Source organism: Arvicola amphibius, chromosome 11 (assembly GCF_903992535.2).
Source record: "Arvicola amphibius chromosome 11, mArvAmp1.2, whole genome shotgun sequence".
NCBI classification, from domain to species: domain Eukaryota; kingdom Metazoa; phylum Chordata; class Mammalia; order Rodentia; family Cricetidae; genus Arvicola; species Arvicola amphibius.
Genome location: NC_052057.2, coordinates 5,053,868 through 5,071,394, shown reverse-complemented (window position 1 = coordinate 5,071,394; position 17,527 = coordinate 5,053,868). Strand labels below are relative to the sequence as shown.

Sequence of the window (17,527 nt, the reverse complement as noted above, 5' to 3'; positions counted from 1 at the left end):
ATGTTCATGTGATATGATATTATTCACCTAGAAGGAAAGAATGAATTCCTATCCCTTCGAGCAATTCTGATTGAACTGGAGGTCAATGTGTTAAATGAAATGCCCCAGGTATTTAAAGTCCAGTCGCACATTATCTCACTCCTTCATCAAACCTGAACAGCAGCTCCTAGAGAAGTAAGCAGTGGAGGAGTGGGCACTAAATCCCGAGAGGGGCTCATGGATCTGGGCAATGGAATAAAGCAGCCCAAGGACCATCAAAACCCAGCTAGAGGCTCTTAGTTCTCACTCTCCACAGAGCAACATTGTACTTACTGCTTATACCAAATTACACTCTGTCTCTGCATAACCAGAAGAGAAGCTCCCAAGACAGAAACATGAGGGAGGGCTGACTTGTGTTATGGCTGGCTACCCATTGCACACATTCATCATGTTGCTCTGATCCCTATGAAGCTACAAAATGCTATCTCAGAAGAATAGAACGAGAGAAGAACTGATCGAAATGAGTCCTTCCCCTCTTCAAATGACAGTGTTCAGAAAGTAACAAGGTTGTCCTGGAGAGGAGGCTCAGAGCAGAAGGCATGAAGACCTGAAATCACCAGAACCCACATAAAGCCAGGTGCAAAAGCACTGAAATTCCCAGAAAGTGGGACACGTACGTATCTAAATGTACCATCATTTTCTGAACCTTATTTTTCTGCATGCTTTGCTGATTACCATAACTAGGCTCTGAAACACTGAAAGGATTAATCAGACAAATTTTGGCACCAAACTGTACATTTTTTGGTATCAAAACCCGAAAATGGAGAGACAGCACTGGCTGCTCTTCCAGATCACTCAGGTTCGGCTCAAAAACTGACCCTGTGGCTCACAGTCATTTGTACCTCCAGTTCCAGGGGATCAGATGCCCTCTGTGGGCTCCTGCATTGACACCGTGCACATACATACACACACAGAAGATGCATACACATAAAACACATGTAAATTGATCTCTGAATGTAGTCACCAATTATATAATTTGCAAGCTAATATTTGTAATATACATACAATATGTATTATACAGAAAAAAATAAGAATGTCACTGTTCAATTCTACTACTAGGTAATACATGTTTACTGATTCTTTTTAAATTGCATGTGGTTACGTATTGTGCTTTATAGTATGGATATCATTCTGAGATTTCCTAATTGTACCTCAAAGGCAAGATTGCTCTCTATTCTGATAGAAAAAAATAAAGTAAAGAAGCCAAGGATGGCGAGAGGCTTGCCATCCCAGCACTTGAGAGGAAGAGGTAAGATAATGGTGAGCTCAGTCCAGCCTAGGCTCTTAGCTGCACTTGTCTCAAGAAGGAGGAGATAGAGAAAGGACTGAGCAAGACTCTCATTCTGCACCTTGCCCATCTCTGTTTAGGGGAGGGGAGGGTAAGGGAAGAGAAGGAAGGATGGAAGAGGAGGAGACAGGAGAAAGGGAGGGATAGAGAGGAGAGGGGAGGACCAGGGAGGAGAAACAAAATAGAAAATCACTCTATAGCTGTACTCCCTAGTTGGTCAAGCAGGCCTGGCTGGCTGGACTGGGGGCCCTACTTACAGCGGATATGGCCCACATCTCTAGACACTTGGTATCTGCCTCTGGGAGTCTCTCTGTAGGCAGAGAAGATAAATGCAGAAAACCAGTTCACAAAAGACCTGTCTCTGGAAAGAACTGTGGACACATAAAACGCATAGATCAGTCATGGTGCTGTAGGACGGACAACTCCCAGCAGCCTGTTTTGTGTCGTGGGGAAAGGGAACGAGAGCAACAACTGTTTGGAAAACGACAGACATTCACAATTTACTCCCAACTACAAGAAAGTCTTGGGCATGTGATTTACTTGAGGAAATATGCAGCGTGTTTCCCTTCTTATATAAACGCATGATATATATGCACAAATCTTCTTTCCCCCAAATCCCCACTCTAATTCCACTATTCTCTAAAAATTGATGGGACTGAGTTTTGAAAGGAAATATTTTCTTTGCCACTACAAGCCAATTTTTAAAAGAACTGAGGCAGGGAAATTGAGAAATAAATAATTTAAACTTCAAAGCACTTTGAGGAAGTCACTCCAGGGATACCACAAATCATTTAGATGAAGGGGCTTTTGTTCCTTGTCAGGAACCCATAGAGAAGCTCAAGGCCACCCCTAGCACCTATAACCGGGTTCTGTTACCATGGCTTTGTCATTCTTCCTTATGCAAGATCCTACGTGCAAATAATTTGTTATCAGAGACAAGAAAAGGATTTCTTTTTGAATTACTGCCTTCATTATACCCCTGCAAGCTTATGGAAACAATGTGGTACCAACCCCATTATGGGGCGGGGAAGCAAATACAGATGTTATCCTGAATACTGGCTCACCCATTCCTCTTCAGTACAGAAAAAGAAAGATTGCCCTTTCTGTCTCTATGAATTATTGCTTAGAAACCAGTCACTTCAGAATGAATAAACTGAAATCCACAGGCCTCCTTACAAAGAAACTCTACCGCTCCACACCATGTCCAAAATAGCTTTGTGTTGTAGTACTCCCCGGGGCAGAATCTCCAGCAACTTTTCTAATATTTTCAGTCACCTTCAGAGAATGAAAACTCTCTTCAGCCACTGTCCTACCACTCAAAATTGTCACTGTGTATGAGACCTGTCTATTCCTGGTAACAAAACTAGATGCTTTGTGAAAAAGCCCATACTTCCTGCTTCCTCAGAGGAAGGGAAGAGCATTGACCAGGTTTACCGGCCTCTGACTTACTAATCTACACATTCTTTGTGGATTTCTCAGATCCCCTCTTTGAAGATTCTGTCTGTTTGTTCGATGCTTTCTTGTGGCAAAATTCCACTGTGAAGCCCAGGCTGACCTCAAGTTCAGAGCAATTCTTCTGCATCAGCTTCCAAGGAAGGGTCTGACTGTTCTCCAGCTTCAGCTCTCCCTTGCCCCCAGCCCACAAGTCACATGGGCGCTGTGGGACTCTAGCCCCCTTCTAGGTTCTTGTTGTCAAAAATTGCTTGTTTCCTTCTCTAAACCCACCCTCCACGTTCTCTCCAGCTCTCTCTCTCTGCTCTCTTCTCCCTCCTATGAACAACATCTGAGCAAGAGTAAATCTTCAGTATTCCCCTTCACATCAGAAATCCTCCCCAGTCCACACAGTCCCTTTCTCTGCCCCATGGCCCCCAGGCTGCTTCTTGAGCTCTCATCAAGAATTGATAGCAGTCTACCATGAGCCTCCAAAGCACCAGGGGGCGGCATAGTTCTTCCTCTCAAAGTGTCAAAAGACAGCTCCATGTTCACACCTTATTGATGCAATGACACTCAGGGCTTCCATGAACAATGTCTCCCCCTAGTCTCCTCAACCCTAACAAAGCCCAAAGAGAAGATTCTGAGTGAAAGCCACCAAGCCAGGCTTCCTTTCCTTGTCGACAATGCTCACAGAAGAGACCCAATTCCTACCATTGCTATGTAGGGTCTGAGATCTGTTGCTTTGCTCCTGGTCGTTAGGGCTTTAGCCACAACTAACACTCCCACATTTATTTTTTTTGATACACTATTCATTCATTTGATAACTTTTAAGTGCCCTCCATGGAATTTCTGACAGAAAATACAACTATTCCCTTATGTTAATAATTTGTGTTACTATAAAGGCTAATATTTAATTAAAATAAAATATAAGTAATTGCATTAATGTGTTAATATATTCTTTTATTATAAACATAGTTGAGTCCGAGTACTTTATAAAGAAAAGAAGCTCATCTATCTTTTATGTTTTGTGGTTCAAGAGCAGAATGCCAAACATGTCAAGAAACTGAGAGAGGTCATCAAGGGAAGACAGGCAGTCTTGCTTCTAGCAACTTGCTTGTCCTGAAAGCTAACTCTCTCAACAAAACTTGTCTTGCCTACTTACTTCCAAGAGGACACCAGGACCCAATCACCTTCTATCAAGCAACATCTCTTAAAATACCATCACCTGAAATCATCATGCTGGTGATCAAGCCTCAAGACCCTAAACTTCTGGGAAGGTGTATCCAAGCAACAGCCACAAGTAAAGTGTTCCATAATATCAAATAATCAGCAAACATTCTTGAATGCTCTATCCTGGCAGGACATACCATGAGGACATGAAGATCGAGACAAATAAGCAAAGTCGACAGACATTTTACAGCAAGAAGTTGAGAATGTTCATGTGAATCAACATTTAAATAAGTAACACATATTAAAATTTAGTAACTTGTTAATTAAACTTTTGTCCAGATCATTATTTTAAACATAAATTGGTAATTCATACAAGAATTTCCAAAAGATTCCTTCTATAACCAAATCTGTTCATCATCGCTAGGAGTCAATGTGGGTACTCATCAATGCAAAGCCCACTAAAAATGTATACATGAGTGTGTCTGTGTGGGTTGGTGTGCAGCACATAGTCTAGAGACCAGAATAGAGAACTGGATTCCCTGGAGTCAAAGAAATAGGAAGTTATGGGTGCCCAATGTGGATGTTGAGAATCAAACCTGGATCTTTTGAAAGAGCAGCAAGTGAGCTTTACCACGGAGCCATTCCGCCAGCCTATAGTAACTGGGTCTCACAAAACAGATCATATGTCTGGGAGAAGGAATCTTGTAAACCGTATACTCAGCGAGTAACATTCTGTTATTCTTCTTAAACAGTTCACTGCACGTTAAAGTTCAATAATGACTTAAAGGAAACCCAGTAACTAAAATAAACAATACCTACACAGCAATGATGAAAAATCCTGTTTCCATCTCCATAGGAGATGCTCATTTATTTCATATAAAATTGCAGAAAATATTTTTATTCCAATAACCCTGAGAAATTCATTAAGCCCTATTTCACAGATGTGGCCAGTGAAAGCACATGATCCAAAACAGAAATGGACTGTGTGGCCCTTGAGTTTAGTGTTATCTGTTCTCTCAGAACTGACTCAACCAGTTTTACCTGGAACCTGTAATCATCAGCATTGTATCTTCAGTACTAAGATTTGTACAGGTTACAAGCTAGGGACTCTGAAGAATACGTGACGTTTGGTTGAAAGTCGTAAGATAAGAAGGGATGAGGAAAGAAGCAGGGCATGTTTCAGGAAGAAGGTAGAGAACACTCCACAGTAAAGTGGAGGCTGAGAAGTAGATCCCAGCAAAAGATGATGGCAATGGAGAGCAGAGCTGGAAGAAGGAAAGGCTGGCCAGAGCAGAGACCTGAACAGCTGTGTCTATTCCAAATCTCACAGATGCCTGCACACTACAATAACAGTTCTCAGAGCCTGGCTCGACTCTGCAAATTGGCCACACCACAGTCAAAACTATTTTCATAAAGCCAGTAACACATCATTTACTTTGCTAAATATTGACAATTGTGCTAACGGTGGGAAAGCAATGGTAGATAAAACTGCTTGTGCATTAGCAGAAATTAAGAAGAAATTGGAATTGTAATGCCAATGCATTCTTTACCCCCCACACACTAGCAAAACCTAAGACCTCCACACACCATAACATAATCGCTTTGTTACCAAAACATAACAATACACATCAACAAATCATAGAGCTCAACATCAATACATAAACCCTGATGCCACCAACATAAAACACTGCACACCACCAATATATAACACCACACACCACCACAACATGGCACACATTACCAATGCGTAACACCACACACCACCAACACATAAAGCCCCACAATCAATACATAATGCCACATATCATCACAACATACCATACACCATGAAAACAGATCACACACTACCAACATATACACCATACACCAAAGCATAATACCACATACCACAAATACACAACCTACACAAATTATAAACAATACGACAAACATTGGAAATAAAGCAAACGTCAGCAATGTAACAGCAACTGAAGCCAGTTTTTAAAGGTTCACGCTCCAAAGTAATGTCTCTAAAGATACACAAAGAGGAACGTAATTTCACTGAATTTTAAAGCTTAAGTCAGCATTACCTAACATCATACCTGACAATACGGGCTCATCCTCAATGCTATTACTAGAACCCAAGTTTGACTTACTGACTAAATTAGATTCCTATTCTTCGTGGAAGATCACTTATTAATACCACACCAAAAAGAAGCTATGGTAGTCCAGATGTGAATATTTGGGATATTTTTAAGGAAAAGTAAATAAAAAGATCATATAACTTTGTTCAAAAATGGCTGCATTTGTCACTAATGACAAAAAAGTTTTCAAATATAAATCATAATCTTAGAAAAACCTTAGCTCCCATGAGTGCTTCCCAGTTTTTATATATTTTATCCAGTAATGAAGAGAGTGACTCTAAGTGGAAGAGACTTTTGAATGCTATGTAATGACATAATCAACCTCTGGAAAGTTTCCAAAGAAGGCAACTGAGTATCTCTTAGCTGTTCTGTGTGTTGTTATAAAATCGTTTGTGAACAAAAGAGTCCATTCAACTTGCATGCCAGACCAGTGAATTGTAATGAAACAGAACAAAATGTTCACTGATCTGATTCTAGGTTTCACCGAAAAACTCTCCCTTAAGTAGCTATCATTTATTAACTTTGGCACAACGTTAAAGAACATCCTCAATTGGGAAACGTAATTTAAGCACTCTTCCCTTTCCCAACTTCATGTCTGCATGTGGTCATTCCTTTTTTGCATACCTCAGCCAAATTAATATACCATTGTGAACCTAATGCAAATTTTTCGTTTGTCGGTTGTACTAGTATTAAAACCGGTCCTTATATAAATATTGTGTGACTGAGTTTTGTCCAATGCATTTACAGTCTGGTACAATAGAAAATGAAAAAAAAAATGAATGTCTGAATAACACAAAATAAATACGCCTAGAGATAAAGATGTAGACACAACAATTCCTAACACATACACAACCAGCAATGGCCATGTATAAAATATTGATGAATAAGAAGCTTGTAAGAACCAAGGATGACTATAAAAAAAAAAGTCAGTGGTTAAGGACTTGGTGAAAGCAGCTTATGAGTTCTAGTGTCAGAAGGGTAGGGGAAAAGGATAGGGGACAAAGACTCAGAAGTTGGAGATTCTAGAAGCTAATGATGAAGTAAGTGGACTCAGGGGTGTGCTGGGGTGTAGAGAACAGGACAGGGTTCTTATCAAGTAATAATGGTATCGAAGTGACTAGATTTCTTTAAGAGGAAGGAAGTAATATCTGAGTCAAAAAGTAGAGTAGACCTACGAGTGCACATTAACAAACAAGTGATCGGGGAGGGGTTCTTATTAAGATATTATACGGCTTTGGTAACTAAAGGAACCCATTCAAGGAAGAATCAGCAAAGTGAAGCTCAGAAAACAGGTCATTTTAGTTTAGGAAATACAGCAATTAATAGATGGAAATGTTAACAAAAATGAGTACACTCCATATTTTTTGCAGACAGTAGCTCCTTCAGTATGGTTTTAAATCTGAAAGGATAAAAGAAGAAGAGAAAAATGAGATGAAGGGAGAGCGGTTTCCAGAGTGAAGAAGGAATAGACATTGGGAGTGTCTACCAATGAGCTCGATTCCTTTCTTCTATATCAAAAATTAAAGTGCCATGCTGGAACTGAACCGGGTGGGAGGAAAGTCTGTGTGCTGGAGAAAGCGAGAAAGAGACCGAGAAGGCTGATAGAGAGAAGCAGAGGACCTGAGGACCACACAGTCCACCCAAAGCACACCAACAGATGAGCCACAAATCAGCGCAGGACGAGTCATCAAAGGAGCTTCAACAAACAGCTGATGATTGTTATTTGTTATCCAACAGGTTCTATTAGTAATTTATTATTTAGCTCATTGTTATTCGAAGGAGAGCTCTATGAACTTTCATTTCATATGTACATTATTTCTCAGAGGGACAGTGTGTATGTACATAAACTTAGATTACTCGCCCTCTGAATTGTGAGTGTAAATTTCCATGAAATATAGCAGAGGGAGCAAATGTTTCTGTCAGGAGCTAACATAACAACAAAAGACACTTGTACAAACACACCCAATTCCTTGCCACATTAAAGAAATTATTTACCTTCAAAGGAAGAAAAAAGGTCACATTTCTGAAAGTCGATTCCTTTAATTTGTGAAAGCATGAGAAACTGGTAACATAAATAATTCAGCTCCCACATGCATTACTCTACTTTGAAATATTTGTATTATGATAAGACAAATTTAAAACTGGATCCATTTAGAACTAACTTTAGAAAATGAATTTTGTGTAGTTTTTTTTCTTTTTTTGGCTTCATTATATCAAAGCTAATAAACAAAAACAATTTAAACAAAAAAAAACCCTGAAGAGAAGGTTACAAACCAATCATAAAGCATAATATCATAAAAGATCAACTTACCTCAAGTGAATAGGTGTGTGTGCATGATTGAATAAGATCAAAATTCTTCACTGTACACATGGGAAAACTGAAACCCAATTCTATGGACTTAGTGTTCTTCAGCATGTGCAATAATGTTCTTCTTGCTATGTCTTGCCCATCATTTGTGAGGAGATGTGCAAAGTGAATTCACCTTACCAATATCACTTCTAAATGCACAGTCATTAAACCATGGATGTGTAAAAAGATTAACCATGTATTCATTGGATTCTACTGCACTTTCAGGCATAAAAGGAGCTCTTAGGCAGAAAGCTTTGAAACAGCCACGTTCTAAAACTATATATGGCCACCTCCTCTTAATTGTTTGCAACATAGACTGTTAACACACACATGGTTTAAATAAAAGTAAAAGACAGCATCATATGAAGGATTCAATTTCGTCAACTATCAAAATAGATGATGTGAAAGAAAAAGGATTCTGGGAGAGGAAGGAGTTCAACACCAGCACTACACAGGCTTATGAAAATAAATGGAAATACTATTAGTGTCTAAGTGACACTTAATTTTGGTTGTAGCTCTTCTGGTTCAAAATCACTGCGGTGACAAAACAAAACAAAATCCTGCTTTAAAAAAATATCCATTTTCTCGCCGGGCGGTGGTGGCGCACGCCTTTAATCCCAGCACTCGGGAGGCAGAGGCAGGCGGATCTCTGTGAGTTCGAGACCAGCCTGGTCTACAAGAGCTAGTTCCAGGACAGGCTCCAAAGCCACAGAGAAACCCTGTCTCGAAAAACCAAAAAAAAAAAAAAAAACCATCCATTTTCTCTTTGGAGCCATCGACAGCATCCTTTAACCTGTGTATCTTCTCTGCATTTCTCTCCTCAGTCTTGGCTTTGTAATTTGGCTTATCCAAAAGAGGTTAATCTATTTTATAAGACAGGACCTTACTTAGAAGTTATTTATTCGTCTATTCATCAACGAGAACAAACTAAAATAAAACACACCCAACAATACACAGCAGTTTAGGACCACGGAAGTGCCAGTTGGGACCCTGTGAACAAGCTTCCTTATTACAGGAGAAAATGACGGCAGCAGGCACTCAGCACAGTACTACAGGTGAGCTAAAATCAGAAGAGGAACGTGTTTCTTCCTTCTAACTGTTGAATTTCAACCAGTTCCCCAGACGTTACCTAGTCCCACTTCTACAGAATGCTGTTAGTTCACAGAACTCACCCCCCACCAAAAAATGAAAATTCTGACTATATAATAAGTCTGCCTATTAGGACAAGGTAATATTTATTCGGCTAAATCCTGAAGAACTGGCAAAATCCGGTTAAACAGAATGTTATGCTTCCAAATGTAGTAGTAGAAGTAGAAGTAGTAGTAAGTAGTAGTAGTTGTTGTTGTAAGCAAAGAAAAGACAGGAATGGGGGTAGACCAAACATTCTAAAACAAGATAGTACCTGCAACCAATGTTAGGAATATTAATTCAAGAGCTTCTTGCAATCTAGGGCTAAAGGAAATATTCTAGACTTTTGGGCATGAACACTTGAGGGCTACTGAATATAAGACTAGAAAGTCGAAAATAAAAACAGTATGCTTTGTAGATGTGTAACAACAAGACGACTAAAGGAGACAATACCACAACAGCTCTTTTGACAATAGTGGAAAGAGCAACTGCATCAAAAAGAAAGCTGCACACGATGATAGAGGGGATCATTCCAAGGGAAGATGTGGGTTCCATTTCAGTTTCATGCCTGACTAGCTGGAATAATGGGGACGCCAATTTTGAAAGCTGGAGAATTACTTGGAAAGACAAGATCGTTAATTCAAGTGATTGCAAAATAACAGTAGGCCATCAAAGAGAAATTGCAAAGTAGGTGGTATGAAAATACATAACCAAACACAAGGGGGAAAATATCCTGGTCCAGGTACAGAGTGATGGCAGCGTGCTCAATTATCTTTCTCAATCAGCTTCTCATCTGGGGCCAACATTTTCATCCTGAACAATGCTACAAGGAAGCAAGGAACTGGAATTAAGTAAAGATCCATCCGGTCTGCTAATAAAATCTAGATAAAAGAAACTATGGAGACTAATGAGGACCATACGAATTAGCCTAAAGATGACAGCTTTTGATTTTCCATGTATCTCCCCCTCTCATCTTTATACACAACTGAAATGCATATATCCTAGCAATACAAGTTGAAAGAGACAAAAGTTCTCACTAAAGATATCAAGTGCATTTATATTTATACATAGTATTTTTAGTTTATGAACAAGTTTGTAGAAATAACTCTCGTTCTTTTCCACTGTGTGCACAGAATCAAAATAAACCTGAATTACTTAGGTTGTAATCTTAACACTGGAGTTTTGAGGGCTTGAGAACATGTATTGAGGAGATGGGTAAAGGCAGGCAGACATGACTACACACCTATACAAGAGCCACCTAAATCACTAAAGGCTCTTCGGGAAGCTCCTCAGAGAGAAGACAGTGTGAGCCAAAAAAACAAACAGAAGAAAGAGTTTGTAGTGAACACTTATATCAAAAATCTGAAAACGAAACAGAGTGTTCCACAAGATGGCGGCTGTCCTGCTCAGTGTCCTGATACCAGAACTAGATAATGGCAGAAGTGAGCACCTGAGTGTACCCAGCAATACCCTGGGCATGGGGAGCCTATACTGATCATGAGGAGGTTTGAGAAGACAAGGCAAAGCTCAGAAGATCCACTAAAATCCAGGCTCCAAGCATCTTAGTAGATGTTGGGCTCCAAAAAATACACAATACACATGAGACATGTACTCTAGCAAAAAGGGTCCCTTCCACTGATCATGTCTCCCATCAGACTCTCCTGGTGACCACTAAGTGTGCAGCACCCTGACTGACCTAGGTAAGCACAACTGGAGCCATGACTATTAGCATCCAGCACTCTCAAGGATGCTCTCAAGAAGCATCTGTCGCAGAGTCAGCACCCACTCACTGTCCTTCCCAGACCAGCGGACAGGGGCCTGGAGGCTTGCCGTGCACGAGTCAATCTGCCTGGAGGCTTGCCGTGCACGAGTCAATCTGACTTCCAGCTCATTTTGCTGCCTCTCCCGACTGTGAGTGAGCTCTGCCTCCGGATACTGGTTATGTCACATAGAGCTAGGTTGATTGTTAGATTTGTTTGCTGTGAGTTGTCCCCCATTTTTAAAGATATGAATAATAAATGATGCATTTGAAAAGCACACCAGATTGTCTGACTCTCTGTGACACATACATCAGGTTCAAGACGGTTCTCTGATGCACTTCAGAAACACATCAGTTACACACACTATGAGCAGCTGCTACGTGTTTGAAATTCAGAGGTCCTGGCATAAGAATGTGCACCGGTCGCTCAGCAATGGCAAAATCAGTGACGTACACGAGGACCGTGGCCGGGCAAGCTCAGGGCAAAGGAGCTACCATGTCTCCTACCAGCAAAAGCTGCGATGAACAACAATGTCCTTCTGTGTTTTTAAACTGTTTTCTTGTTGTTCTTGGAATTATTAAGTATATTTTTCAGCTTGATTCAGTTTCTACAATACACATGAGCATCTGACTATGGAAGTGTTGATCATTTCCGTTTGTCATCCTGCAGGCCTTTCCTCAGAGGGGCGGCAGACTGACTTATCCGTTCCTACTGGACTATGTCAGAGAATAGATTTTTCTGGGTTTAAAGGACATTTTAAAACAACAACAAAAATCTGATTATGAAATTTTGGAGGGGAATTAGGGTTTTGTTTTTGTTTCGCTTGGTTTGTTGGGTTTGGGGTTTTGAGACTGGGTCTCTGTATTTCTGGCTGAACTAGAATCCCTTATGTAGATCTGGCTGGCTTTGAACTCAGAGAGGTCCTCCAACCTCTCCCTCCCAAGTACTGGGATTAAAGGTGTACATCACCAAACCTGGTTTAAAGGGAAATTTTGTTAATTAAGGTCTTCAGATTTTCGTTACCAACTCAAGACAAAGTCATATGCATTTCATATACTAGAACTTTCCAAGTCAATCTGCCAAGAGTAAAGGCAGATTCATCTAACTGGCCCGAGATAAAATTTAAATCTGTAGAATGAAGACTCCATTTCCTATTGCTATTAGATAATCAGATATAATGTTAGGGTTAGAGAATTTTAAAAGTCTTGCAAGTTGAAACAACCTTAAACACCAACATATGGTCTACCTGGATATCCAATTTCAAATCCCTTAGCATAAGCCTGCCAAACAAGTCTCCCATGCCAGAATAGCTCTAATGACAACTTCCCAACTGCCTCTCCAATCAATTATATCTCATCTGATCTCTAATAGAAAGTTTTTACATGGGAGCCAGAATCTCACTCGCTGCATCTTCGATTCATTAGCATGGTTTTTACTGATACCAAATCATAAAGTATAGTTTCTTATTAACCTCACAAATTTTCAAACAGTTGAAAGCAACCTTCAATTATCTCAATTTCTTTAGCATTTCCTAGTATAAAAAGATCTTAATTGTTTCTATCATAGGACAGAGATGTCCTGGAAATATTGAGTAGTACAGTGCAGAAATGCCCATAAACTGTGCTTTAAATATCTTCAAAATTTGTTTTAAACATAGTGTCAAGTATAACTATATATATATATGTGTGTGTGTGTGTGTGTGTGTGTGTGTGTGTGTGTGTATTTATATATATCGTGATGATAATGCCATCAAACATTTTCCCAATAGTCCATTTAATATACATGCACAAATGATAGGTGAACAAAATGGCAACTCATTTCTCTACCTCATTAGGTTTTGCCCATTGCTTTGTTTTTTATTTTGTTGTTGGTATCACATAAATAAATGGGTTTTATTATGACATTTTCTTACGTGTGTATCATTGTGCTTCATTCACATACACCCCAATATACGTTCTTTTCAGCCCTCCCTACTCTTGCTGGTTCCTGGCTTCCTGCTAGATAGGCCCTCTTTACCTGCCCTGCCATTCAAATATATATGATTCTGCAAATAATATAAATATGCAAATACCTTCTTTCTGAGTCTTAGTCCCAGAATTCAGGGTTTATACTAGACGCCAATTCTGTCTCACATTGAATTTCCCAATGTTACAAACTTCAGTTTGTATGAGTCTTTTTCTTTAAAGTTTCCTCCCAGCCAGTGATAAAATGTTAACTATGATGAAGTCAAAATTCCACCACATTCAAACATAAAATGTTCCACTCATCAACCTCGTTGTGACTTCATCCACTTGTTCATCTGCTGAGACCATATCAGCTGATGTAAAATCCAGACATAACAGAGGCAGTGAGAAGCAGACAAAGGCATCGGCTTTCCCTGCACTCGTTAAAGAAATGTTCATTTTGCACCAGGCAGTCTACTGTTCTCTTAATGAGTCGAGGAAGGCACTGTTCTTTTGTGAATTTACAAGGAGCTGGGCAAGCACACAGTTTAACTGATATCTCCAGGGAGACCTACAGAAGGCAATTAGAGGGCTGTGGAGAGGGAAGAGACTGGGATGCCTCTCAACAGCATGGTGCCAGTCTAGCATACACGAGGCCCTTAACTTGATTCACAACACCAAACACACACACACACACACACACACACACACACACACACACACACACTTCTCAGTAGAGGTCATGGTTTTAAGATTGGGTTGGGTTTGATATCATTATGGAAAAGTCATTTTAAAATGCTGGGTGAAAACCCATACAGGCATTAGTATTTGTAAAAGTCTAGGCAGACATATTGAGGATCAATAGTGTATAAGTGATAGTTACTGCCATGAATTTGGAGCAACAGCACCGAGGTAGAGGTAGAAGTTCACTAACACAGGGAGAGCACCGGGCGCTCTAACTATTGAGAGAACACAGGCAGCGATGGCGAAGATCAAGTGTGAATGAGAGTGAGCCATGAGCACTGTTTGTGGTCCAAGGACTGAGATGGAGAGGATAGCGATGAAGATGTCAAATTCTAGCCATCAAGAGTCTTCGTGTAGAGCCATGAAATGTCAGCCATATGTAGCAAGCCATGGGGTTCCTGCAAGGTGTCTCAATATTGGAATGACTTAATTAGACTGCAGACCTGGAAAAACTCTAGGGTCAGTGTGGCAAAGGAATGGTCAAGGGGAAAAAAAAGCAATAACAAAACAAAATGAGAAGTGGAAATTTTAGAAGAAGCTGGATGACAGATTTTAGGGAAAGTAACTCAAACAATGTCTGTGGGAGTGAAAGTAAAGACTCCCCAGACGCGGCAGAGAGGAGCTGCTGAGCTTCTGGGTCTTGGTGACTGTTGAATTGGGGAAACTAAGAAAGCATAGGTCAAGTGTGATCCTAGGATGGAAAAGGAGGGGTTGGGACCATTTGCCAGCAAAGAGGAACTGTGTTAGGAAAAGTGTGGAGGAGTTCTGAGTGTAAGTCCTAGCAGTTTCAGCTGAGCTTTGTAACATGATGTAGAGGGTATTACCCTGTACACAGCTCTGAAGGAGAAATCAAGACCTGAGAAGTAGCAGTGAGTGACCTCAGCTGTACACATGGGTTTGGGGGAAATCTCACAGGCAGAACAGAAAATCACATTGAGTACCTCCCCAGCACCTCTTCTGTATTTTAAAATGTTTACTCTCACAATGGGATTCTCAATGGAAAAAAAAACTACTGCTCTAATAGAAAAACAGGACTATTTAATTGTCGCTCATGACAAATAGGGTGCTAGGCATATATGCTCCCATAACTTATCAATGCCACTCTTAAAATATTTAAATTAACCAAATCTTACAATATTAAGATGTATTCCTTTTCTATCCTCACCTTCTAAGATCTCTAACTCTAAGTCTCCCGAGCAAAACATCTAACAAATTTAAACAAAACACAATTTAGAATCTAAACTACAAATCACTGAGTAAGACTATTTTACAGTACATGACTATGGCTAAAATTCTAGTCTAAGTTTTTAGAGAACTTTCAAATAATGGACCAAACTCCAGCCAGAGAAATGACTTCTGAATTTCTTAAGATCTTGTTCTTAACTTAGATTTTCTATTTATTTTACTTCAGTTTTGTTTGTTTGTTTTTTAAACGAGGTCTCACTATGTAGAGCAGAATTCTCACTCTGTAGAGCAGATTGAACTTCCAATCCTCCTATCATCTGCTGGGATTTTGAATTGTATTCCTACACCAAGAGATACTTATTTATAAGAAAAACATTCAACCCAAAACAGACAACTGTAATTTCCTAGGGCAGGTTTCCTTGTAATATATTTATTTATTTATTGTTATGATCATGTGTGTGTGCACCTGTCACAGCATGCATGTGGATATGGGGTACAGCTTTGGAAACTGGTTCTCTCCTTCACCCTAGAGTTACAGAGAGCAAACTCAGGTCTTTATGATCACACCTTCACCTGCTGAGTCATCATCCCTGCCCTACCTGCACACAAGTGAGCTAGACATTTAACAGGTAGAAACTAGCAAAGTTTCTAAATTAACTTTGCTAGTTTGTATTAACAGGGAATATTTAGAACTTGAAAATGCATCTTTCACATAAGGAGAAGAAGGCCCAACCTTATCTACTCCCTTAAAGGTTAATCTCCTGATTAGGATACAAAAGTCATATCCCTGAGGAATCCTGACGTCAGCAAGTGGCGGGTAAACCTAAGTCTGGCCCCTCATCACTCAGCAGATACCCAAAAGTAAAGAGGCCAAGAATAAGCATGCCTATAACTCAAGGCTATCTTTTATGTCTATCACCCCATAATGACCCTGACATAATACTGTTAAATGAGTAGGATGTCAATGGTCAAATCAGGAGATGCCTCTTGACATGACATGAAACTTAGTTAATGGCAGACATTACTCTCCATGAATGATTTCAGACTTTCCAGCTCTCACGTCTGTACCAGCATCAGCTGCAATAGATCAAGTCTAAAGTCCCTGACTGACCAAATTGTCTTCCTAAGACTTTTGGTGTTTCTTACAGACATCTATAAAACTGCAATGGTTCACAATTCATCAGGTTATGATGCTGAAATAAAATGTCTGTGGTCAATATGACATCTCAACCATATTAACTAAAAAATATAAATGCTGTAAATATTGCCTATAACACATTATAATATGTAGAAATCATTATAGAGCTTTCATCTGATGGTTATTTTCAGTTTTATTGACCAGTAACATTAACCCTTCCCTGAAAAGATCCCAAGCTAATAAACCTTGACTTTGGAGAGATTGTAGCTGGATTTTGTTTTTACGAGTCATTCTATATTTCATAACACACTTTTGGAGGGATACACCAAATTTTTTACAAATATTGAAAAAGAACTGTCATCTACCATGCAAATAAAATTGCTTCCATTGTGGTATACCAATACAAATGTATTTCGAGATCACAGTTTATCTGTTTCTTAATGAATTTTCCTATCAGGTTATTTTTAACTCTACTTTTTGTACTATTGTTTTTTCAAGACATGGACTCTTAGTATCCAATTGCATATCTGGCCTGAGAAAGCTATAATAACTTGTTTCACTTTTGTGAATGATATGTAAAGATGTATGAGCGAAGCCTCCTTCACCACTAGGAAGGGACCATTGTGCTCCAAACCTCTGTCTACCCTGGTGTCTTGTTAGCAGGACACAATGGGTCACAGCTGGATGTGAAAAGTGTCACGGTCGGGCATTTTAGCAGTCAGTCTGACTTTCTACCAACAGCAGCAACACAGCTCTGCAGAAGGATATAGGACGAGAGGAACGTACGACGGGCACAGATACTGCTTCTTTTTCCCCTTCCCCTTCTTGGACGATTTTTCTTTTGAACAAGCTTCTTCAACCCACAAGGACAGGAAAATAAAAAAGGAGATTGCCAAGGAAAGCCTCATCTTGAGAATGGAAGGGTTGGCAGCTCAATCTAGAAGAGAAAACAAGAAGACGTTCACACTAAGAAGCCTGCGACAAGCCTGTGGCTTCTCTTTAAGGGTGCCCACACGGCTGCCCGACAAGTAAATGTATTTGTATCTCAAACCCTACATCATGGAACATGTAAGTTTCCTTTACATAGCAATAAACCCTTTTGATTATCACAGTAAAACTCACTTGAGACAAACATATGAAGAAAACAAGATTCCAATAAGATACAACTCTACTCTTTCTAACTCTAGGGTTACATGAAATTAAAGTTTGATATTAAATTGGAGGA

At 39.7% G+C, this 17,527-nt stretch overlaps 1 protein-coding gene across 4 annotated transcripts in view; it reads right to left on the bottom strand.

Moving 5' to 3' along the window:
• Positions 1-17,210, bottom strand: part of Glrb (glycine receptor beta) — a 61,899-nt gene extending 44,689 nt beyond the window's left edge. For all 4 annotated transcript variants that reach the window (XM_038347811.1, XM_038347812.1, XM_038347813.1 and 1 more), the window contains exon 1: positions 17,089-17,210. In XM_038347811.1, the coding sequence (XP_038203739.1) occupies positions 17,089-17,210 (122 nt within the window). The remainder of the gene's footprint in view (positions 1-17,088) is intronic.
• Between the last annotated feature and the right edge of the window lie 317 nt (positions 17,211-17,527).